General features: G+C 43.4%; 1 protein-coding gene across 1 annotated transcript in view; it reads left to right on the top strand.

Annotated features, from left to right (window-relative positions):
* The window catches only part of USP10 (ubiquitin specific peptidase 10), a gene marked incomplete at its 5' end in the record, with an annotated part of 72,344 nt that overhangs the window by 29,572 nt on the left and 17,330 nt on the right, over positions 1-25,442 (top strand). Inside the window, 3 exons of the mRNA XM_079723405.1 lie at positions 4,101-4,169; positions 11,157-11,217; positions 15,916-16,977. Of these exons, the coding sequence (XP_079579531.1) occupies positions 4,101-4,169; positions 11,157-11,217; positions 15,916-16,977 (1,192 nt within the window). The remainder of the gene's footprint in view (positions 1-4,100; positions 4,170-11,156; positions 11,218-15,915; positions 16,978-25,442) is intronic.

The following is a 25,442-nucleotide window of genomic DNA, read 5'->3' as shown; positions in this document are numbered from 1 at the left end:
TGATTTTCTGGAATTCTTAAGCAGCCCACCCCACCCATCCCAAGGGTGTATGAGTGTCAGAGAATTACTTTGCCTTTTGCACTTGAGTAATAAACTATAGAATAGAATTCTATGAAAACAAAAAATACTTTTTTCTTGGAACTTGCAAGGCATTGCTGTCTTGCTTTGTATTTATTTTGTTGATTCTACGTTAAGATCTTCTGTTGAGCTTGTAAATTTCGTAATTTAAAAATCTTCTGATTTCTGTGAATACTTTCTGGTTCTGTAATTGGTCCCCCCTCTTTTTAAAAATAAATTTATTTATTTATTTATATTTTTGGCAGTGTTGGGTCTTCGTCGCTGCGCACAGGCTTTCTCTCGCTGCGGCGAGCGGGGGCTACTCTTCATTGTGGTGCGCGGGCTTCTCACTGCAGTGGTTTCTCTTGTTGTGGAGCACGGGCTCTAGGCGCACGGGCTTCAGTAGTTGTGGCGTGCAGGCTCAGTAGTTGTGGTTCCTCGACCAGGACTCGAACCTGTGTCCCCTGCATTGGCAGGTGGATTCTTTTTTTTTTTTTTTTTTGCGGTACGCGGGCCTCTCACTGCTGTGGCCACTCCCGTTGCAGAGCACAGGCTCCGGACGCGCAGGCCCAGCGGCCATGGCTCACGGGCCCAGCCGCTCCGCGGCATGTGGGATCCTCCCAGACCGGGGCACGAACCCGTATCCCCTGCATCGGCAGGCGGACTCTCAACCACTGCGCCACCAGGGAAGCCCGGCAGGTGGATTCTTAACCACTGCGCCACTGGGAAGTCCCGGTTCCTGTTTTTAAATAAAAAAATTTTTTTTATTTGTCTGTACCCGGTCTTAGTTTCAGCATGCAGGATCTTCGTTGCGGCATGCGGGATCTAGTTCCCTGACCAGGGATCGACCCTGGGCCCCCTTCATTGGGAGCATGGAGTCTTAACTACTGGACCACCAGGGGAAGTCCCTAATACGTCCTTTTTTTTTTTTTCATGGCAATCTGCTTATTTTACCTGCTAGAATTTCTTTCAGGATACAGATTAGAATTTTAAGTTCTTTTCTGTTTCCTATATTTTGTTTACGCAGATTCATTTCACCCTCATTTTAATAGTAACTCTCTTTATTGCTGTTGATTGCTCCCTCACGTGTCTTGTGATTTCTTGTTGTCCATTCACATTCAAGGGCTGAAATCATTAGTATTTTCGTGGGCGTGTTCCCTTGGCAGGTTGGAAGTTTACTATTTCTCTAACAGGCTTGCCCTGTGAATATTTCCATTCCCCCTAAAAGTTCCCGTGTGCCTTTTTTAAAATAATTTCTTCCCCAGACCTTGACAACCACAGGTCTGTTTTCTGTCCTTAGAGTTTAGCCCTAGAATGTTATATAAATTCAGTCATGTAGCTTGTGGCCTTTTAAGTCTAATTCTTCACTTAGTGTGATGCTTTTGAGAGTCACTGAGTAGTAGTTCATCATGTAGATATATCACATCCACCTCTTGATAGACATTTGGGTTCTTTTCAGTTTTTGGTAGTTATGAATAGAGCTGCTGTAAACTACAGCATACAGGGGTTTTTTTTTGTTTGTTTTGTTTTGTTTTTTGTGGACATAGGTGTTCATTTCTCTTTGGTAAGTACTTAAGAGGGGGCTTCCTGGGTTGTATGGTAAGTAACTTTATAAGAAAGTGCCGAACTCTTTTCCTGAGTGGCTGTATCCTTCCGCATCCTTAGTTGCTTCACATCCTTGCCAGCAGTTGGTATTGTCTGGAATATTTTCTCCCATTGTATCGCTCATCTTTTTTTTTCTTCTGAGTAAATTTAACGGTTTATATCTAGACTTACAGATCTCTCTGCAGTGGGACTATGAAGGCATGCCAGGCAGCAGTGTCATTTCTTCCCCCACCCCACCTTTCTTTCTTCTCATTTAAAGATAACTTTCCCTCCCATTGCTTTGTGTTATGCTGGAGTGAAATTAAAATAAGCTTTCCCCCAGTTTTGGTGATAAGTCTAATTAAGCTCACAATATTTCAGAAGTATTTCAGAAGAAGACTGTTTCTAAGTTGTTTTTGGGACTCTACATTTTCACCATTACTGTCAGTGCACAATTTCTTTGTGGACTTTTGCAAGTATACGTAAATATTATGTCAAGACGTTTTTGTTTTTAATATATATTCACGGTCTTGGTAGCTACTGTGAAAGAGCCCTCCAAAAAAATGTTTTCCCCAGAAATACTGGTGCATTCCTTTTTAAAAAATAAATAAATAAATAAATAAATTTATTAATTTATTTATTTGGCTGCGTTGCGTCTTCATTGCTGTGCACGGGCTTTCTCTAGTTGCGGCGAGCAGGGGCTACTCTTCGATGCAGTGCGCAGGCTTCTCATTGCCGTGGCTTCTCTTGTTGCGGAGCACGGGCTCTAGGTGCACAGGCTTCAGTAGTTGTGGCGCACGGGCTTAGTTGCTCTGAGGCATGTGGCATCTTCCCAGACCAGGGATTGAACCCGTGTCCCCTGCATTGGCAGGCAGATTCTTAACCACTCCGCCACCAGGGAAGTCCCTACTGGTGCATTCTTACCAACAGATTTTGAGACTTAGTTTCCATTTACTCAGTTATAATAATGATGGTTATTATCTATTTATGTATGTTTAGATACTGTAAATTTCCCCACAAGTTGTTAGACTGCAGTTCTGTTAGAGGAACCACGACTCTGCTTTTGCCGCTTTTATATCTAATACCGATTGTTGTGCTTGACACCTAATAGGCTCTAAGTAATTATTAAGTGAGTGATTCTCTGTTGTAGAAATCAGGTCATACTGATTCTTATCAATGACTTGTTTCTTGAAGCTTCAGGGAGAATATGAGCTGCTTGGCACTGGTCAAACTTACTTCCTTGCGGGTTAACCAGTTTTTCAGAAAGTAACGTTCAGAATTCTGTGAAGTGAGAGTTCACAGCGAGGTTTGTGTCTGTTGAACAATATGTTTATCTGTGTATCACGTTCCAGTGTACTTTTAAGGTAAAAAAATTACACATATATTTTTAAAGTTCATCCACCACAGTCATTAACATTTCCCTTTTTTGGATTCCCCTATCTTCCCGTTGGAACCACGTTTTCTGCTTTTCTTTAATATGTATGGTAGGGAAAGCTGAAAAGGAGGTAGTGACATGAGTCAGCCGAAGGGTAAATGGAACAACTAGAAATGTTTGTGAACCAAAACAATTCTCCTGCAAGCAGGAGTCTACTTACAAGTTTGATGTACAGAGTTGACCTGTTTCAAAGTGTTGCCGAGCTGTGGTCCTAAGCCCCGGCTGAGGCCACCTGTCTACACCAGGGAGGTTCTTTTTCTGATCGGATTTGTGCAGCCAATAACAAAACTGATGCTGAGACTGGAACGGCACAAGCTTTATTCAATGGCCAAAGAATGGAGAAGCAGGAACCTAGTTCCAAATCAACTTCTCAATGCAGTTTGGGCAGAGGTACCAATATATAGGAGGGTCAAGGTAAAAGAGAGGGATTTGGAAAGAGTGGGAGGAATGTTCATGACTTACTAGAGAACAGGGGTGTGGTTTGGACCTGGGACTGTCGCAGTTCTCCTTTTCAGTCCTTGTATGGACTTTCTCAGTTGTCATGGCAGTCCTCAACTGCGGTGCTGGTGGGTGGGTCATTTAGCGTATGCTCACCTATTACCATGAGAATGTAATGAGACTCAACTTCCGCTGGAAGTCACATCCTCCGCCATCTTGGGCCTTGTTGGTTCTAACCAGTTGTTTTTTCCTCTTTGCAGCTTCCTCCCGAAACTTAGATAAGAATAAGGTTTCTATTTGAGGGAGGGGCAGGGATATGATTCTGGGGCAACAGCCTTGGTAACAAAAGTAAGCTCTGTTAACCTTAGGCTGTCCCTTTGACAAGTTATGGAAAACCTAAGTATTTTATTATTTGTAATTGGAAAACACTCCATCTAGAAATCTGTTGCAGATCCTTGATTTGTTTAACGGAGAAAGGGTCTTAGGGGTTCTGGCCCAATTATTCATAGGATTGAGATATAACACTTTTTTTCTGAAACTGTATGATTTGTGTATTTTATGTGATCAGTAATTCTCTTTTTTTCAGTATATTTTTGGAGATTTTAGCCCTGATGAATTCAATCAGTTCTTTGTGACTCCTCGCTCTTCAGTTGAGGTAAGACACAACTTTGTTTTATTGAGTACGTGCATTTAATTGATGGTTATGTGTTAGTTCTTGTTTTTTAATTTATGCCTTTTGATGAGGAGTTCCAGCGTACAGAAGAGTGTAGAGACTAACATGAGAAATGACTGAACCCACCAATCAGATTTGACTGCTCTTAACATTTTGCTATATTTATAAATAGCAAAGCATTACAGTGGAAGCCCCCATTGTATCCTCTCATTCTTCTTCTCCAGAAATGCTGACTCTGCTGAAATTGCTCAACATTGTTTCCTGACTATGGTTTTCGCCTTGTACTACGTACATATGTATTGATAGATAGTACAGCGTATTGTTTTTGTGGTTAAAAATGTCACATAAGTGGTTTCATACTGTATTCATCATTTTGTAGTTTGCTTATTTTAAGTTAAATATTCTTTAGATTTATCTGAACATTTTGTTCTTGGTCTTTGATTTTAATTGTTAAATTTTTTGTTTGTTTTGGCCGCGCCCTGCGTGGTTTGTGGGATCTTACTTCCCCGACCAGAGCATGATCCTGGGCCCACGGCAGTGAAAGCACCGAGTCCTAACCACTGGACCGCCAGGGAATTCCCCGTTAACTGTTAAATATTGAACATACCTTTTCCCCTGTTGAGGACTATTTAAGTCTATGCTTCTTCCACTGTTACAAAAATGTGGCAGTAAACATATTTTGTCATGTCTCCTCATGCTCCTCTGTGGGTTTCTCCAGGAAATATTCCTAGGAATGGAATTGAGAGGCTCTGCAAGGAATAAGAATCTTTAGTTTTATTACAGACTGTGCATCTGCCTTCTAAGTGGTTTTAACAGTCTCCCTTCCCATCAGCAGGGCATGAGGGTTTTTAGATCTCATTTTTTAAAACAATTCTTTTTTCTTTGGAGCTGCTTTGGCTTTTCGTTGCCGTGCACGGACTTCTCATTGAAGTGGCTTCTCTTGTTGCGGAGCACGGGCTCCAGGCACACGGGCTTCAGTAGTTGTGGCTCGCGGGCTCTAGGTGCGCAGGCTTCAGTAGTTGTGGCATGCGGGCTCAGTAGCTGTGGCTCGCGGGCTCTAGAGCGCAGGCTCAGTAGTTGTGGCGCATGGGCTTAGTTGCTCCACGGTGTCTGGGATCTTCCCGGACCCGGGATTGAACCCGTGTCCCCTGCATTGGCAGGTGGATTCTTAACCACTGCACCACCAGGGAAGTCCCTAAAAAATTTCTTGCTAATTGTCAGCATAGACATAGTTAAAATTTTTGTTAATCTGATGGGTAATAAATGGGTCTTCATTATTTTAATTTGCATTTCGAGATTACAAACAATTGAGCACCATTACATTACTCATATGTCTGTTGGCAGTGTAGATTTCTACTTTTCTGTTAATTACCTGGTCTGTACCCCTTGTCCATATTTTTATCAAATGGCTTATCTTTTTAAAAATTGATTTATAAGATTAATAATCTTTGGGAGTACATTTTTAAGTTTTAATGTTAAATGTATTGATTTTTTTTCCTCATGGTTTGTGGATTTTTGGTTTTTTTAAAAATATCTTTAAGAAATTCTTCCTTTCCTTGAGGTAATAAAGACATTTAAAAAGTTTTAAAGTTTTTGTTTCAGTTTAGTATATAATGAAGCTGAGATTGTGGTGTTGATCGTGTGTGTGTGTGTGTGTGTGTGTGTGTGTGTGTGTGTGTGTGTGTGTATTGGGGATGTTAACCTCCCCCCACCCAATGGCAATAGCAAGTTGTCCCAGCACCATTCACCCTTTGCTGGGGTGCCACAGTCAGGCCGCACGTCTCCACATGGGCTCAGTGGGTTCTGCTTCCCCTGTTTTAATTGCAGCAGCTTTACAATCAGTCTTATGATAGGACAGGCACCCTTTTATACTTACAGGTATTTTGTCTCTTATTCATCCATAACTCTTCCCTAGGAATTTATGATAAGCACTTGAGGTTCCATGAAAAATCCTATTGAAATTTCAGTTGGAATTGTGTTAAAATTATGCATTAATTTGTAGGAGAGTTAACATCTCTATGATAGTTTCCTGAACAGGATTGTGCTATATCTCCACCCAGGTCCTCTTTTATGTCCACTCTTCATGTGATTCATGGTTACTATTTTAGTTTAATAAAAACTTATCTGGAACATTTTTTCAGATTGATGTTTTAAATATGAAGACTGTTGAAATTGCATTGAAAAGGAGAAAAGGGAGAAGTAAGTGTATATATTAAGTAAAATCTTAGTTAACTTTTAATGAAATCTAACTAGCCTTTTAGACTCCTTAATTTTGGATATTTGCATGCATATTAGATATTCATGTATGGAGTTCTTTTGTTTGTTAAAATGGGGCAGGAGAAGTTAAGTGCTTAAAATAGGGTTAGGGTCTGGGTGGGCCACCTACATGTGACCTTGGCAAGTCCTTGGCTCTTCACCTTGGCTTCTTGAATTCTAAAATTTTTTAGGATTGTGGAAGTAGGACTAAATGAGAACATTTTTTTTTTTTTTTTTTTTTTTTGCGGTACGCGGGCCTCTCACTATTGTGGCCTCTCCCGTTGTGGAGCACAGGCTCCGGACGCGCAGGCTCAACGGCCATGGCTCACGGGCCCAGCCGCTCCGCGGCATGTGGGATCTTCCCAGACCGGAGCACGAACCCGTGTCCCCTGCATCGGCAGGCGGACTCTCAACCACTGCGCCACCAGGGAAGCCCAATGAGAACATTTTGAAAGCATTGTGTAGGCTATGCAGATATAAGAAAGATTTATTACTTGTTTTCTTCACTTTAGGAAAAAGAAAGATACCAGAGGAGATAAAGCTTATATCAGGTTTTATTTTAGAAAATGAACAAATTCAGCTGAATGCCATCTCTGTCTCTTGTGTTTGTTGATGTTAGCAGTTATGATTTTAAGAAATCTAAGGATATGAGCTGGGGAATAGTGAAAGCTAGATTATATATTGTATTTACTCAGGCAATAAAATGTATCTATGCATTTTAGAATTCTGTGGAGTAAGGATTGAAGTTTAGTCTTTAATGATTTAAAAAACAGTTAGTTAGGACAAACATAATCAAATCCTATATTCCCCAAGTGTTAGTGTTAATTGACGTTGTACTCTGTGTACTATACTAATGATTCAAGTTTTAAACAGTTTCTGTCTTGACTCACGCTAAAATATGGTGGTACTTGCTGGGAACACCACAGTCTAACTGTAACTGTGCTCTTTGTGATTAAGAGTTTAAAAAAACAATAAAAGCCCAATTCTGTACTTTATAGCTTGTCTCAAGTGAGTGCGTGTGTGTGTGTGTGTGAGTTTGTGAGCACCTGTTTGCAAGTAAGTGTCAGAATAAAAACTTGGGCTTTCCTGTGGTATGAAAATGGAGAATGTACAATATATCAAGTCTAAAGAGCTGGGTTCCTTTCTCCCTTTGCTACTTAAACAGGCTTGATGGTCTTGGGCAGTTCCCTCCATCTCATTGTGCCTTTTTTTAAAACTGTAAATTTGGAAAGTGGAGGATGCTTATTTACCTCACAGAAATGTTGGGAAGCCATTAATGTATTCTGTAGTATTTCGTGTGTACCAAATGTTAGTAGATAGGAAGGATTTTGATAGTAAAGTTACATCAAACTTTTAAAAAATATTTATTTATTTATTTGGCTGTGCTGAGTCTTAGTTGCAACACGTGGGATGTTCAGTTGTGGCATGCGGGATCTTTAGTGGTGTCATGCGAACTCTTAGTCGTGGTATGCGGGATCTAGTTCCCTGACCAGGGATCGAACCCAGGCCCCCTGCATTGGGAGCACGGAGTCTTATGCACTGTGCCACCAGGGAAGTCCCCAGACTTTTTATTTGTGGAAGCTATAGTTGTGTGTCATCAGTGTTTGGGGGGAGGTATGACAAGTGTTGACTATCAGAATCACGTATGGTCCAGTAACCTGCAAAAGAGAGACACAGGCTAATTAACATGATTAGGCTGAGTTATCTTTCTCACTGTATAATTATTATAACACAGGGGGCTGGGTTATAATAGTAATATCATCACATGGGACATGGACTGCTTAATGGGGGTGGTGTGTGGTTGCACTGGTGGGTGAGGAATGGTTATCTCATTCCACTGCATAATCATTTGTTTGACCTTTTATCTCAAAGGTAAAATAATTGCACCTCATACCTTCACAGTTCCTTCCATGTGGCCATGGCATAAATTAGAACCCTGTCGTGTATTTTTTTGGCTATTAGGAACTTTAAAGTATTTTTTCTCTGCTTGGGACCAGGGACTGAGAAACCAAATTTGAGAAATACAGGGTGTTAAATTGTAAAAATAGTCTAACTTTCTACAAAAGCATCATACCTCTCAACTGAGAGTTTTGATATCTTTTCTAAAGCTGTCTTCCAATTGATAAGCCAGGGCAATGTAAAAATGAATTTCTCCAACTGGAAAAAATATACAGTATACTTACTGAATAAGCGTATTTTGAGCTCCAGTCATAATCCTATTATATTGGTGTTCAAAAATAGGGGGAGAATGCTTATTGTTCTTGAAACTTTCCAGAAACTCAACATTGGGCAACTCATACTCCTCAACCAGCCATGGAATAAACAAGCCCAGGATAGCATAGTGCAAGCTGTAGAGGTGTGTGCGTGCATGTGTGGGTGTGTATAGTGATGCAGAGTTAAGACAGTTATTCTCAGTGGTTTGGTGTCTTATTGGGATTTCAGAGGGGAGATTCAGGGTTCATGAGGGTCTTTTAGAGAGAGCACAATCAATAAATAGTGGCAGCACCAAAAAGATTTTAAAATATTACCTTCTTATTGAAGGGCCCAGGTATTGACCTCACAGTATGATAGCACTATTTTCGGACTGAGTCGATTTGATTTTGTATCTGATGTAACTAGATTTCTTTCTTTCTTTTTTTTTTTTTTTTTTTTTTTTGCGGTACGCGGGCCTCTCACTGTTGTGGCCTCTCCCGTTGCGGAGCACAGGCTCTGGACGCGCAGGCTGAGTAGTTGTGGCTCATGGGCCTAGCTGCTCCGTGGCATGTGGGATCTTCCCGGACCAGGGCACGAACACGTGTCCCCTGCATCCGCAGGCGGACTCTTAAACACTGCGCCACCAGGGAAGCCCTAGATTTCTATTTTTTACACTGCTCAGTTTGCATTTGTGTGTGAGATTTTATATTTTTGCTGTGCTTTTAGAATTCTCTATTCTTATAAGTAACTATGAGAACTTGGAACACGTCTTACACTTTTATTCTGCTGTGTATTTATTATACCCACTTACCACAGACTAAGGGGCATCTTACAAGTGACAGAGGTTCATTGCATTAAAGGTGCCATGTATGAGGCTATAGAGTAAAAATAAAACACACATTTTTTCTGTGCCTGAACTCACTCCAGCATTCAGTACTTCCCACAATTATGCACTTACCAGATTAGTAAGTCAAAATAAATGTCTTAAATACACTAACAGGAAATGGTGGTATTGCCCTGGCGTGTGCCAGGCGCTCTGTTTTCACATCCTGCCTCTACCACTCCCTAGATTTTGTGGAAGTGCAGTGTGATTTTAAAAAACAAAGTAAAATACTTTGAGCACCTTACAACTGTGTGATTTTCATCACCAGGGGGCACCCTAGTATCACTGATGGAAACAAAAAGGCAGTTCGGTGTATGGGCGTTTGCTAAACGTCCTGCATGACGGCCGAGTGACACCACCCTGATTTGTGGCTTCCCCAGACGCACCTTTCTGCTCCGTGTGTCCACGCCAGCGGTAAATGCTGGGGCACCGGGTGTGAGCGTTTGGATGTTATGTGGAATGGTCTTGCGCTGCAGGTGCCAGGCCAAGTGCAGCCCACCTGGGCTTTGCCGTGATGAATGCTGGGGTGCCCCCGTGTGGTGGAAACTTGTGCTGCTCTCAAGTCCAGAAAGCGGTCAGTTCCTTTCAAATCTGCCTTTGTTTTCTTAGCTTCTTATTTGTCATTAATTCTCTCAGGCGAGAACTTTTATCTCTGTGATTGTTGAATTGACTTAGTAAGTTGACTGCAGAAAGCAGCTGAGGAAGCCACTTTAGTAGTTCCCAGACAGTCGTGGGCATGGGAATCTCATGGGTGCTCTGAACATCGCAGACTCCAGCACTCCATCCAGGCACCCGAGGCCATTGTACTGTGTGTGCTGCAGGGTGCAGACTTCGAGAAGTTCTGTGTCAGGATGTATCGATAATTGTTTTGTTCTTTTGTTCTGCTTTCAGGTAGCAATTATCTGTCCACTTAACCTTACCCCTTCCCATCCTAAACTTTCTCATCTCAGACATATCCATTTGAAACATTTCTAACTCCTCTAAGTATTATGGAATAGCTAGGAAGGAAAATTTTGGTATATTCATGATACCTTCCTGCATTTACAAAGAGCTCAGACACCTGCTATTTTGCTTTCTCTCTTCCAAACAAGGAATGTGATCACTAGCTGTTAATTCAGTTACCTAAGGCACCCTGTTAAAAAGGGAGCCACGATTCCCAGGCTTTTCCTTCTCAGGGGCTTTGTCCACTCTCTGCCCCTGGGCCTGGTTCCTGCCTCTGGCTGAGTGGACATGTAGTGATGGTGAACGTCAAGCACAGATGGCCACGAAGACTCTTGACCAGTGGATGGAGAAAGACAAGCACTGTTGTACTGGTGGGCAGTCTGCAGCTCCTGTGAAATGAAGGGTGTGGCATGAGACTTTTATTGTAGTGGATTGACATGTCCATTGGAGCCCATTTTTATTTTTTGCCTCATTTTTGGATCTGTTTATTAACAATAAATGTTTGAAAGCATTCCAATGGTGTTTTAAAATGAAGATGTTTAATCTTACTGCTTTTCTGTCTGTGTTATTTTGTTAAAATGTCACGAGAAGGTGCATGGATAAAGTGTTTTAATGAAGGTTGCTGTAATGAAATAGCATGTTTTGCGTTTTAACAATTTGTTGAATTAAAATTTGTTTTCCGATTCCCTGTGCAGCTTCCTCCATACGGTGGAGCAGTTCTATGTGGCGCACAGGCCGCTGGTGAGCTACCCGATGGTAAGCTTGTGCTCTCCTTCATTCCCTGACGTGCGTGCTGGGTGGGCAGGCTCCCTGGAAGTGGTGTTCGGTTGGTCCATACCTTTTGGATAAGCATTCCCTTACTGCTTGATGTTTTTGCTGTAAGCTATAGCAGATTTAATCACCGAACCACTTTGACGAATGAATTAAAGTTTTTTCTGTGCTTCAGAGTGCCAGACGTGCAAAGGTGAGTTAAGGAAATAGTTGCTCATTTCTGTTTTTTTCCTAACAGTCCTCAGTGACAAAGATATATATTCCTTCATAGCCAAAGCTCTTTGTAAAGGTTCTGAAGTGAGCTTTCTCTCTGGATGCGCTGGCTGCTGGGTCCAGAGCTGGCGATTCTCTGAGCATGTGCTTTCTGCCTGGTTCAGTGGCAGCTCGGGTCTGTTGTCCTGCAGTTTGTGTTTATGTCCCCGTCTGTCACCAAGGCTCTTGGGAGTTCAGGTGACCTCTTCACCTCTTGGCCTGTTATTAGTGATTGCCTCTGTCCCAGACACTGAGCTGATCAGTGGAGATGGCGGTTGTTGAGATGCAACCCTTTCGTATTATTTAAGTGCCCAGTGTTATTAACAGCAGGGGCCTTGCACATGTCAAACCCGTTAGACCATTTTTCAGTTTGCATTGTGTTAAAGGTCCTTGCTGGCCTTGGAGAAGCTAAAAGCCTAACGTTTTCTTTGAGAGCAGGGATTTGGTCCCCTGTTTCTTTAGCCTTGTCTGACCTATGAAAGGATTTTATTATAGTTTAGATTTAAATATAAACCGTGAAAAGACTATGTAAACTTTGTCTATAGTAAAATGAGAAAGTGATTATATCTCAAATTATTAGCAACTTTGTAAGGAACGTAAGGGAGAGAACAGTTCCAATGATGGCTTAGGACGACAGTAAACTAAGCGATGCTACAGGGACCCACATGCCCTTGCAGGGCCGCCCAGCCTCCAGAGTGGCTTTGTTATCTGTGGGTTGAGGTTCTCCCTATCTTCGTGTACTTGGTGCATAGGAGGTGTGCCACAGGTGTTTACTCAGTGCTTAACAGATGTCTCATTATTTTCCCTGTTATAATAGTCCTTCCATCCTGGTCCAGGTAGTGGCCTCACCATCCTCCCAGTCGCTTAGGCTGGAGATGGAGGCTGCACCTCCCCCTCCTCCCCTCGTCCAACCCCCCAGTGTTCCAGTGTCACTCGCCACTAATCCATTTCCTTCTCTCTCTCGCCACATCCCTCCTTCTAGGCTGGCATCCTTGCTCAGTTACACTTCTTGGCTCTTTTTTTTTAAAATTATTTTTGGCTGCGTTGGGTCTCTGTTGCTGTGCGTGGGCTTTCTCTGGTTGCAGCGAGCGGAGCTACTCTTCAAGTGCCACGTGTGGGCTTCTCGTTACGGTGGCTTCTCTTGTTGCGGGGCATGGACTCTAGGTGCATGGGCTCCAGTAGTTGTGGCGTGTGGGCTCAGTAGTTGTGGCACACGGGCTTAGTTGCTCCATGGCATGTAGGATCTTCCCGGACCAGGGCTCGAACCCGTGTCCCCTGCATTGGCAGGCGGATTCTTAACCACTGCGCCACCAGGGGATCCCCTTCTTGGCTCTTTTTCTCCATTCTCTCCTCTCTCTTCTCAAGTCCATCTTTTAATCCTCCAGAAACACGGCTGCTCACACTGTTAGTGACAGGCCAGCTTAAAGACCCCTTTTCTCCAAGGCGTTTTCTGCTCTGTTTCCGTTACTTTTGTTTCTCCTGCAGTGCTAGCTCACTCTGCCTCCCTCTTTAGGCTGAGTTCAGCTGTGGGTGGCAGAGACCACAGTTCATCCGTTTCTGCGTTTAGCAGCTGCACGGTATAGTACCTGCCGTGCTGTAGACTCTCAGGATGTTTTTTTTGTTTGTTTGTTTGTTTTTGCGGTACGCGGGCCTCTCACTGTTGTGGCCTCTCCCGTTGCGGAGCACAGGCGCCGGACGCGCAGGCTCAGCGGCCACGGCTCACGGACCCAGCCGCTGCGCGGCATGTGGGATCTTCCTGGACTGGGGCACGAACCTGTGTCCCCTGCATCGGCAGGCAGACTCTCAACCACCGCGCCACCAGGGAAGCCCTCAGGATGGTTTTGGATGAACACTTTAGAGGGATTTGTTCTATTGCCCACCATGGCCAGCGACTCACGCTCTTGGCGGGGTCTCCTGCACGGCGTGCCTTTTATACTGCTGCCTTTTTTAAGTCAGTTCCCAAAGCGGGAAATAGCCCCTACTTCTCATCACCCACCCCATCTAGTTATCCTGTCAATTCCACTAACCTCTCTCTAGCTTCTGATCGAAGTAGATCTCTTTTCTCTGTGTCAGGAAGCATTCTTTTTGTAAAGCTGTTGAGGCGTCCTCTTACCCACCCTCTGCGTTGTCATCTCCCGTCTTAAATGTTTGTCTCCCTAGTAGATGTAACTCCTTGAGGCAGAGACCTTGCCTTACCTCTGTACCCCACCTCCCTCCCCGATAATAAGTGCTTTGCACATAGCTAGGTGCTCCGTGGTTGTTGAATTGACTCACTAAGAGTTGATCGGAGAAATCAGCCGAGGAAGCCACTTAAGCAGTAGCTCTCAGACAGTCCTGGGCATGAGAATCTCCTGGGGGCCTCTGAACATCGCAGACTCCGGGACCCCATCCGGGCACCCCAGGCCACTGTACCGTGTGTGCTACAGTGCGCAGACTTTGAGAAGTGATGTGTTAGGATGTAATTGTTTTATTTGAGCTGGTTTTCCTTCCTTCAACAAATCCACTGCCTGCATGACCCGAGTGCTCAGGAGCTTCCAGGCCTTCCACCACTCTTCTGGCCTGACAGGTTGGGCCTAGTCCTGACTTCTCTGCCCTGGAGTGCAGTGCACGTGTGTGTCCATGACCAGTGTTCCTGAATAAGAAAAGGAACTGTTCTGGGTAGGAATCAGACTTCCAGGGATGTGATCAGGTACTTTGTTGGGTAAATGTTTTGATGACAACTGTAGCGTATTGAAATGGTTCCGTTAATGTCACATCACATTCTAGAATGTTCTATGATACGATAAGATTAAGAATTGAGATGTGGAAGGCACTGTGTCTATCGGAAATAATCAAAATCTGGCACGCACTGCATGATACAGCACATACTAATTTTTAGTGTGATTCACAAGGTACATCACAGTCTCCAAAGGACAGTCTCCTCATGCCCAGTGTCCTTCACTTCTTCAGGTCTACCCATTTCAGTCCACTTAGCAGCATTGTACCCTTGAAACCTCACAGGATAGGGGATACCTGGAAGCAGACTGGACACTTCACTTTTAGGTATAATAATAGAGAAATTAATTTCTCTGTGGTGATTGTTTTCAAAATAAGGAAACAACAGTTCAGCTCTCAGGGGCCAAAGGATTCAAATTGTCCTATCGGTGGCTTTATAGTAAAGCCTGCTGTTAGGCATATCCATCATTAGTATTCTTTTTTCAGGAACTTTTTGTTTGTCAGGCTGTTGTATTCCCCCCACCCCCAGGGCATGTGATATCAAAACAGATGGAGAATTAGGAAACTGTTTAGGGCCCTGGCCCCTCTGTGGGGCTGTTTTTTCTTCTCTAAAAAGACTTCCAAAGTAAAATATATTCAGTTTTGTTAATAGAATATGATTATTTTGGTATGGTGATTTTTTTTTTTCCTTGAAATACATACCTTGGGAAAAAAGTGGGTCTCTTGTTCTAGACTTGGAGAAATCTTCAGTTATGCACGAAAAATGAGTTAAAAAGCACGTGTCCTTTCCTTAACTTCTAAACGTATAACTACTTCATCAGATATAAGATGACATTGGTGCTCGGTGTCTGTTGAAAGATTCAGTTGATTCTAAAACTCAACCTAATTTCTGAGATGTGACCCATGGAAAAATGTCCATGTGAGAATGGATAGAATATGTAGCTGGTTGTCAGTGGGGAGAAAGTAATTGAAGGATTGCAGGGAGATTTTTAAAGGTTTGCAGTCCTAACTTTATCTTTTGGGGATTTTTGGAAGTACCTTCATTACCCATGGAGTTAATCCAGTATGAATTAATTTAGTAGAATTCACATGCACTCATGTAAGGCCATTTTTGGACTTCAGTTAAGGTTGTCAGTAGAGACGATCCAGGAGATGGATAATTTGAAAGAGTGCTTTTGTGTGATTCATATTTTTGGAATTAATTACACGAATTAGAGAAGATATATATATGTGTATATATATGTATATATATATATATATATATGGCATTGATTTTTAAGTCCCCATGTTAGTCATCTTGGTTTTTTAAAATTAAGTTTTCCAAGATACATATGCCCTAGTCTCCGGCTTGTAGAGTTAGCTGATAAAGTCAGATATCATTATTGAGGGATGTGTTTAGGTAGGCAGAATATTATTTGCTTTTTCTCTTATAATTTTCTTTTAATTTCTATCTTCTGAAAGTCTCCCTTAGCTACCCTGAGAGTAGAAAATACATACAGGCTTCTGTATTTCATATCCCCAGGTTAAATATAATTTTGTAGTTATTACTTATTTCAGCAAATTATTTATTCAGCACAGAAATTAAATGTCAGAGCTTCGTTAATTACTATAAGACTTTAGGTTTCATTTTCAAAAAGGCATAATTACTGAGACTTTTATAGTTTGTTTAGCTGTGTTCTTAACTAATGGGGTGTTTACTGATCGTTTTCTAAACAGGGCAGGACTGTCAGAGAATTGAATTTGGTGTTAATGAAGTAATTGAACCCAATGACACTTTGCTGAGAACTCCCAGCTACAGTATTTCAAGCACATTGAATCCTCAGGCCCCTGAATTTATCCTTAATTGCACAACTTCCAAAAAGATCCCCAGTGACATCGATAAAGAAGGGAACTTCAGCTCAGCTGACTGCCAGTACCCAGGCTCTGCCCTCACCGTGGACGGCAGCTCCAACGTGGAGGCGGAAGTTTTGGAGAGCGACGGCGTCTCGGGTGGTCTTGGACAAAGGGAGCGGAAAAAGAAGAAAAAACGCCCCCCTGGGTATTACAGTTACTTGAAAGACAGCGGCGAGGGTGGTCCCTCCACAGAAGCCCTGGTCAATGGCCATGCCGGTCCAGCAGTCCCCAACAGTGTAGGCACGGAGGATGTGGACTCGATGGGTGATGTGCCCCCCGTGGGGACACCCAGGACTTGGGGCAGCCCCCAGGACACCACGGACTTCGTCAGCGACGCCGTGCCTGCTGGTTCTTTCCCCGGAGCCCTTGACAGCGGGGCCAGGACTGCAGGGCAGCCTGAGGGCTGCCCCGGGGCCAACTTGGAGCCCTCTCGCCTCCCTGCAGAGGCCAGCAGGGACACCCTGTTGAGGACAGCTGTGGCTCAGCCTGCCGTTGGGACCGATACTACTGAGAACCTTGGAGTCACTAACGGACAAATACTTGAATCCTTGGGTGAGGGCACGGCTGCCAACGGGGTGGAGTTGCACACTGTGGAGAGCTTGGACTCAGAGCCCGCCAGGGCCGAGAGCAGCGCCCCTCCTGCGGACGCCGCGGCCTCTGCGGCGGCCACCGCCCCTGCCGGTCACAGTCAGCCCGCCAAGTCGTGGGCCAGTCTTTTTCATGGTTCTAAGCCCCCTTCCTCCTGCGCCTCCTCCTCGCCTGTGGTTTCCATGGAAGCTAAGTATTCCCCTCCTGCCACATCTTCCCTGGTCTCTGAAAAGCAGGCCGAAGTCAAGGAAGGGCTGGTTCCAGTTTCAGAAGATCCTGTAGCTATAAAGATTGCAGGTATAGTTCAAAAGATACAAGTGTGAAGCCAAGATGGGCGCAGACAGGCTGGGCTAAAAACTTTGCTGGTATGTTGTTGCCCACAGCGGTAGTAGATTGATTACCCGTGTGTTAAGAGGAATTTCTGAATAATGCCTGTACCTTAAACGTTACTAAAAGTATAATGGTATATGAGCAAAATGGGGTGGGGAGGGGGTGTCGTACCTTCATGTTAAGTGGAAAATCCATGTCCATTACCACTTTTTTAACCAGTCCTTTTCTATTGACAAATTACATTTCCATTTCTTGCCTTTTGATCAAGTCATTGTGCTCCATTGTGTGACTGTGTAATAGGCAGTCCCATCTGTGTTCCAGCTGTTGTATACCTTTGGTGTCATAATCCCTGATTTGGACTCACTTTGTATTGTTTCTTTATTTCTCAGGGTATAAGAAAGTATTTGGGGTTTTTTCTTTTTAATGCCTGTTTTGGATTGAGTAAATGGATTTTACTCAGTTTTAGCACACCAAGGCCAACCCTTGACAAGATGAGAAAAACGGTAACAGTTTGGCCTAAAGTTAATGTTTTATTCCACATGCTGAGGCTCAAAAGTAGGACCAGTTCACAGTAAAACTATAAAGCTGCACGACTTGCCACTTTTAAAGTTAAAGTAGAAAGTCAGAAGCAGAGGGGCCGTGTCTGTTTATATTCGTCGAAGAAGCCGGGGCTGCTCTTCGGGTTTCATTGTACCGAGGAGTTTACTAGTAACCACCTTTCCAGGTTTTTGCCCCTTAGCCGAGTTAAAATTAGCTGTCTTATTTCGGCTTTATGTGATGTTTGCTGCTTTAACATTTTGGTATGCCTGACAGCATTCATTACCAGGGTGAGGGGGATAGCAGTAGCAAGATGCAAAATGCGTACATACCCTTTTATGAATGGTCAGAATTCCATCAAACGTAAAACACATCCTTCTCATGGCAGTAAGATGACAGCAGGCAATAATTTAAAGTTTTTTTAAAATGAGCATTTTATTCCTTATACAGAATACATTATTTGGATTAATCTAGGTGTCTGGAGTTCTCTTAAAATGAGAAGTTAATTGATAGATGAATCACCATTTTGGGCTTTAAAGTGATAACTTTTAGGTTATTTGGGTGAATTTTTTATTACAAATATTAAAATGCTAGTAATGTTTTATTATTATTATTATTATTATTATTTTTATTTTTTTTTTTTTGCTGTACGCGGGCCTCTCACTATTGTGGCCTCTCCCATTGAGGAGCACAGGCTCTGGATGCGCAGGCTCAGCGGCCATGGCTCACGGGCCCAGCCGCTCCGAGGCATGTGGGATCTTCCCGGACCGGGGCACGAACCCATGTCCCCTGCATTGGCAGGCGGACTCTCAACCACTGCGCCACCAGGGAAGCCCTGTTTTATTATTATTAAAATGTGTGCATTGCAAGGGAAAGCTGTCAAGGTCAGGAAAGGGAAGTAAAATCCTTTGAACAGATCATTAAGTTAAAAGTTTACTTTTAGTCTGTAATGAGAGATACATGGTGCGACGCTTTTAAAAACGTGCATTCTGAGTTTAAAGTCAGAAGGCATTGTAATTGTATTTCTGTTCCTAAAAATTGCTTCACAAAGGAAAAACCTCCCATTCCTGGGAAATTTTCTCAGTCTTGGTTTAAAATAAGAAAGAAAAGATTCATTTTAAATGTTTTAAAGCATTCTAGTCATATGACTTCAAATGTGGTTTGATACGTAGTTTGCTGCGTATGTTAAAATCTAGTTGACCTGCTAAAATCTAATGTTAACCTGCTTTCTAAAACACTGTGAAGGGAATTCCCTGGTGGTCCAGTGGTTAGGCACTTTCAGTGCTGTGGCCTGGGTTTCCTGGTCGGGGAACTAAGACCCTGCAAGCCCCACGGCACGGCCAACAACAACAAAAAAAGAAAAGTAAATTAAAATGATGTAAAAGTAGAGGCTCTTAGTTATTTGTATTAGTGGAGAGTGTTGCTACAATCGAATCATTTTTGAGTTGATACAGTGTGTTCCTCCATTGCCGCGGGGGGACCCCCATTTACTTTCTTAATTCTATTTTTGATTAGGTCCGTTGTAAAGATGTTTTAATTATCTGAGCAGAAGTGTGGTTCCTTTTAAAATACTTCATTCTTTTGAGCCTGGTTATTGAACCTTGGAAATACACAGTGTAGTTGCTGACAGTTCTCAGTATTTCATGTTGTAAAATAATGCAGTGAGAGTCGTCACTCTTGGAATCATACCGAGCTCAGGGAAAGAGGATTGTTTGGAATTTTTCCTTCTGTCACATTCTCCTCCTGAGAGGTTTTACTTTATAAAAACGATAAGGTAGGTTCAGTTTATTGTAGGTCAGATCACTACCACAGACTTCCCCTAAATGGGCACGCTTTTAAGCGTAGGCCCACTTATTTTAAGCAGTATTTAACTGTGTGAAATTCTAGCTCCATTAAAAGATCTGTTGATGTTGGTTATCACAGAATTTGACTTGCATTAGCGTCTAAGTGGTTCTACTGAGAGAATAATTTTTGTGTTTATCATTATACTTATTAACTTTTGGGAAAGAAAGAGGAGGGAACAACAGTTCAGATAAGTTTATTCTTTTTTGAGTTCTTAGAATAATATAAATATCCACAGCCAGTTTTTGACCCCAGGGTCATTTAATTTGGATGTCTGCATTTCTGGATCATCTGCCCTGCCATTAAGTCTGTGCTTAACAAATGCCAAGTAGTTTTTGTATAACCACAAGTGAAACACAAATTAGAAAGACAAATCAACTGTAAACAAAGAATGAGAATCACATAAAGCCTTTTGAAATGAAATATAGCCAGCTTTCAATTACCCACGGTCTGTTTACCCATTGCAGTGATGGCTTCTGCTTTTACCTTTTTGGTGGCAAGGCCGTCTGCTTGGTGTCCTTTGTCAACATTTTTTTTTTCATTTGCTGTTTTTCTTAAGTGTAAACTCTTACTTAAGAAGGAGATGGAAGGGGAGAGCACTTACACTGAAACACCACATGCTTTCCCTAAGCTCGCATGGAGTATGAACCTGCACGAGAGGCCCGCGGGGTCTGTGTCTCAGTGAGTGGTTTGTGTCTGTGAGGGGCTATATGCCATTTTTCAGTAGGAATAACTGAGCTAGGAGGTGAGCAGAAGAAACTTGAAAATCTTAATTCTTATAGCTTGTATTGAAAGCAGTTGCAAAACTTGAGGCACACCCCTGTTGGAGAGTAAGTATGACACATACCAGAAAAGTAGGCGTGATCTCTGCCTGTGCTCCCTCCGTTAGCTCAGGGTCAGAGTTCGAAATGAAACATATCCTTGTGATGAACATTACATGCTTCCTGGGTTTTTACTGAGGATCACTTGTCCTGTCCCAAACCTAAATTGTATCAAATGCTTTCAAATCACAAATAGAGCTATTTTGTATTTTATGTTTTGCGTCAGTGTATTTTGTTTTAAAGGAGTGTAAATAATGGTGGGCGAGGAGAGAGACTAGGCCAGATGCCCAAATAGAAGGAGTTAAAATTCCAGTGTAAGAGAACTAGGTAAACTGAGGTCTTAGAAAGCTTTAGAAAAATTCTGTTCTGTGGGGGAATTGAGGTATCTAGTAATGTCATTTATTATGAATTTTAGTAAAACACACTTAATAGATGATTTTGCACAGTTTTATACCTAAAAATTGTTGCTGGAGAGAGCAACAAAATCACTACAAGTTGGATCTGCTCAGAAAAATGAATTCCTGGGTCTGTATTTATTGTAAACAAAAACATACCCCGATTGATCTTTGTTTTAGTGGTTTATAAATCACGTTTATATTCAACACTTTCCCTGTCCTTGAGAAATAATTCTCCAACAATTTGCATTTTCTCTTTAAATTCTCCGAAGCAACACAGGCAGTGATCATGCAGCAGGCCCTGAGCTGAGGAGGTCCAGCACTTGTTTGCAGAAGTCACACTTGTGGGGTGAGAGTTCAGTCCGTATCTAACTTGATAGGTGTATGTCCTTGCTAATATTTCTGTCATGTCTCTTTTTTTTTTTTTTTCTGCATTACGTGGGCTTCTCACTGCTGTGGCCTCTCCCGTTGCGGAGCACAGGCTCCGGACGCGCAGGCCCAGCAGCCATGGCTCACGGGCCCAGCCGCTCCGCGGCATGTGGGATCTTCCCAGACCGGGGCACGAACCCGTGTCCCCTGCATCGGCAGGCGGACTCCCAACCACTGCGCCACCAGGGAAGCCCTGTCATGTCTCTTTTAAAGAACTAAATGGACACTCCTCCACTTACGAAACATAAGTTGATCTATAGCCAACGGGTAGTGGTACATTTTGGTCACTTTGCTGTCCTCCACCTGATTAGGTAACCAAGATAGCGTGTGTTCTTCCAAAGTGACGTAATGAGGAAAAGAAAAACACTTGGAGAATGTTCTGGACAGTTAGGAAGATGACAGAAAAGCAGGTCAGCAGCATCAGAATGTCAATTACGAGCCAGTTATTGAGCCTTAAGAATCAGTGAAAGTTCTGCAGCTTGCGTTTTCATGGATTTTAAATGGTAATATGACCTAAATGCTAATTTTAGGAAAACAAAATTTGATGCATAAAAATATAAGAATAATCATAGTTTATATGGACTTAAAAGTTTACAATGCCAGTATTGCCCTTGAGCTTATGGATCATTTCATCTGAGTGATTTGTGGTTATGTGTGTGGGCTACAATATATGTCAGTGTTTGAGATGTTACGAAGGTGAAGAGAACGGTTTCAGTTTCCTATCTTTTATGTGATATGCAGTCATTCTGGCATTTTGTGCTGTGCCTGTAACATCATTCCTGGGCAACCCTGCCAACTCCTGTGGAAAAGATGGCTTGAGGAGGCCACCTTCCTAAAGTTACTGTCTAAACAGGTCTGAGGAGTAAATTATACCAACAACAATGGATTGAAAAGAAGGCCTCTGGGGGGAAAGTCTGTTACTACAGTCAACTTCTGATAATGTGCCCTAAAAGAAAGTAAAATAGAAAACCAACAGTGATGACTTGGGACCATAGGTCAGATTTAAAGGTTCAGCCTCAGGAAATACCCCCCGTCTCTCTTCTTTGGCTGCCCCTCAGTGCTCATTGGACTTGAGCAAAATCTAAATGGAAACGGTGATGTTGTTATTATAAAAGGAACTTCATTAAGTAGAGCCAACTGTTAACACCAAAACATTAAAAGCAGTATTCATGCTCGCTTGTCTGCATTCATGAATATTGACCTCAGAAACAGAGCAGTAAGATTCATTTATTTTAGGAGCATTCAGTAACAGGAATGGAGATCGCTTACAGGAATGAGCGTTGTCTTTGCACCGGTGCTGCTTGACTGGGTGGGAGGAGAGGGGCAGCGCGCCGTGGACTCCGTCAGACGTTAGCGTCTGGCTCAGTCTGTGGTCATTGAAGTTCTTCAGGGGGAGGAACGCTCAGCTCCACCCAGCTCCAGTGTGTTATAAAACTGAACGTTGAAATTGTGTGGATGTTTGGTTTTTAAGAGAAAATCGTAGGCAATAAGATATTTAATCTTAATTTTTTACAACCTTTCATTCCTTTTGAAATGTGACTTTATTAATATACTGTATACTCACAGAATATTCAAAACTTAATTGTAAGGAATTGAAGCAAACATTTCTTTTTGGAGAACTGAAAAGTGTTGGTTCTCTCCAACTCTTTTTTAAAATATAAATTTATTTATTTATGTATTTATTTTTGGCTGCGTTGGGTCTTCGTTGCTGCACGCGGGCTTTCTCTAGTTGCGGGTGAGCGGGGGCTACTCTTCGTTGCGGTGCGCGGGCTTCTCATTGCGGTGGCTTCTCTTGTTGCGGAGCGTGGGCTCTAGGTGTGTGGGCTTCAGTCGCTGTGGCTTGTGGGTTGTAGGGCGCAGGCTCAGTAGTTGTGGCGCATGGGCCCAGTTGCTCCGCGGCATGTGGGATCTTCCTGGACCGGGGCTCGAGCCCACGTCCGCTGCACTGGCAGGCGCATTCTTAACCACTGCGCCGCCAGGGGAGCCCTTTGCTTCCCCTTTGAGAGTGGAGTTGGCCTGTCGTAAATGATTGTTTTTAGTTTAACAAGATATGCATCCAAAGCACTTTTGACTACGTATAAACTTATTTCTGACTCTGTTAAAACAGATGCATGGAAGGGAAGTTTCAGATAGATCTTGCATGCCTGCCCCTGATCATTTTCTTTCTGTTTTCCTTCAGTGTCTGTATTGAACAGGAATTGATATTGTCAAGCCACTTCCCCTCCCATCTTCACCCCTGCCCCCAGCCCCGGGAGACTTTGCTTCCAGTATCATCGAGAAAATTGAGGTTGCTATTTCCTTTCTTTCCCCACCGTACACTGTGGTGAGTCTCCCCTTCCCTAGCTCCTGGGAGCCCCTTAGTGACCCCCTTCTTCTGTCTTACTCCTCAGCCAGGCTCCTGGCCAGGGGAGCCTGCGCGAGTGGTCTCCGCTCTTGCTTTCCTCCCTGAGGCCCTCGAACGTGCTTCTGCTCCCACTACTGATCCCAGCTGCCCTGTCCGTCTAGATCACCGTGACGGATTCTCCTTAGCCTGTCACTTGGACGCGGGTGGTGCTTAGGGTTCCGCTTCTGACCCACCGCTGTCAGAATGTACAGTTCAGGCCCCAAGCTGCAGGGTTGTGTGTGTGTGTGTGTGTGTGTTACTGGCTGATCTGTGAGTGTCAGTGTACTGTTTACTGGTGTCTTCCACGTACCTTTTTATCTGAGCCTCTAAAACTCTTAAAACTGAACTCCTTCTTTCATCACTGCCCAAAACAGGAAAGAACCCGCTTGTCCTGTTGCTTCTCTCCTCTGGGTGGAAGGCACCATCACCCCGAGCTGGAGATGTTCTCCTGGTACCATCTGCCGTCACAGGCCCCTGGCCACCTCAGGTTTCTCCAGTTCCTGGATGGGGCGGGGCACCCCCGCCACTGCCCCCACCCAGCTTAGCCTGCACTATGTGGTCCCTTCTGCACTGGTCTGCAGGCCCTGCTACAGCAGGGCCACCGCTCAGTCATCTCTGCACCTGCAGGTCCTGGTGCCCAGGCAAGGCTTAGCCAACTGCAGCATGTCATTTATCAGAGGTCCTTGTGTTAGGAAGGCAGTTGGTTTTGAGTTGTATGATTATGTGAAAGCTTAATATTGTTTTTAGATATAAAAATACTGTGGCAAAGATTCACAGGTGTCTTGATGGAGCGTTCATTTTGGACTGATGCTTGTTTGAAAATGCACAGATATTTTGCAGAGTAACTATATGAAATAATGGCCATTCTGTGACACATACTGGAAATTATGGGCTGTTGTGATAAAATGGCTCAAAGATGGATGTAAAAATCCTCTGTGAGAAGAAGATCTTCAGCTTGTGGGGAAAAGTTAGTATCAGAAACCTTAGAGTAAAGGATCTTAAAGCAGAGTCCATTGTCTCCTGAGGGCAAAGAGCCTGGCTTCTGGGACCCAGACTCGTATGTCAGCTCAGTCATGTGCCCTGCACCAGTTCCCTAACCCCTCTGGACCTCAGTTTTGTCACCTGTGAAATGGGGATGATAATGGTGTCTCTTTGACAGGGTTGTTAGGCCGATTATGAATAAAGCGGTGTCTGTGCTGGGTGTCAGTCACGTGGGCGTGTGGTTCAGTTGTGTATCTGATCTGTTCCTCCGTGAAGGCCCAGCGCTGTGCCCCGTAGTGAGAGAGACAAGAGGACCTTGGCAAGCTTAGTCTAACTGAACAGATTCCATGGGTTCTCTTGAGTCGCTTATGTTTCACTTTTTAATAAATGGGAAAATTATTCTCTGTGCCTCCTCAGTTAGAGGCCAGAGGGCATTTACCCTCACAGGAGAGAGGGAGAGAGTGTGTGTGTTGACATTAGAATCTTGCAAATTAATTTCTTCATTTAATTCTGAAGTCTGGCATCTGCCAGTGCAACTGTGTTTTTAGGAAAAAAAGGCTTCTTTTGTTTGATGCTTTGGGTGGTGGGTGCTGATATCAAATGCGTGCTCCCTAGTACACAGTCTAAAAGTTACGGGAGGGGCTGTGTCGTGTGGCCGCACGTCATGGATTTGGGTACCGACTGTGCTGCCTGGCTCCTGTGAGGTCACAGGCAGGCGAGTTAACCTTGAGCCTCTGTTTCCTTTTGGTGAAGGCGGGATGGTTGGTGGTGCTCTGGGATCCCTGAGGATCCAGTGCAGCGAGTTAACGTCGTAAGTTGTAACGCACTTGCCAAGAGTGGGGGGTAGGCAAACACTGTGGCTGTCACTGTGAAAGGCTCCGTAAGGGACGTGGGGAGACCTTGTCATAACACATTTCTAAAAAGAAAAAGGGCCAGTTACTTACCAATATTTACAGCATTCTTTTGTAAAGATGGCATTTACAACTATTTTAAGACTATGGGGAAGAGTGATGTCAAAAGGGGAATCTGAGGATAACGAAGCTT

This window comes from Hyperoodon ampullatus (genome assembly GCF_949752795.1).
Source record: "Hyperoodon ampullatus genome assembly, chromosome: 18".
Taxonomy (NCBI): Eukaryota; Metazoa; Chordata; class Mammalia; order Artiodactyla; family Ziphiidae; genus Hyperoodon; species Hyperoodon ampullatus.
The sequence above is the reverse complement of the archived record's forward strand: the minus strand, read 5'-3'. Positions and strand labels throughout refer to the sequence as shown.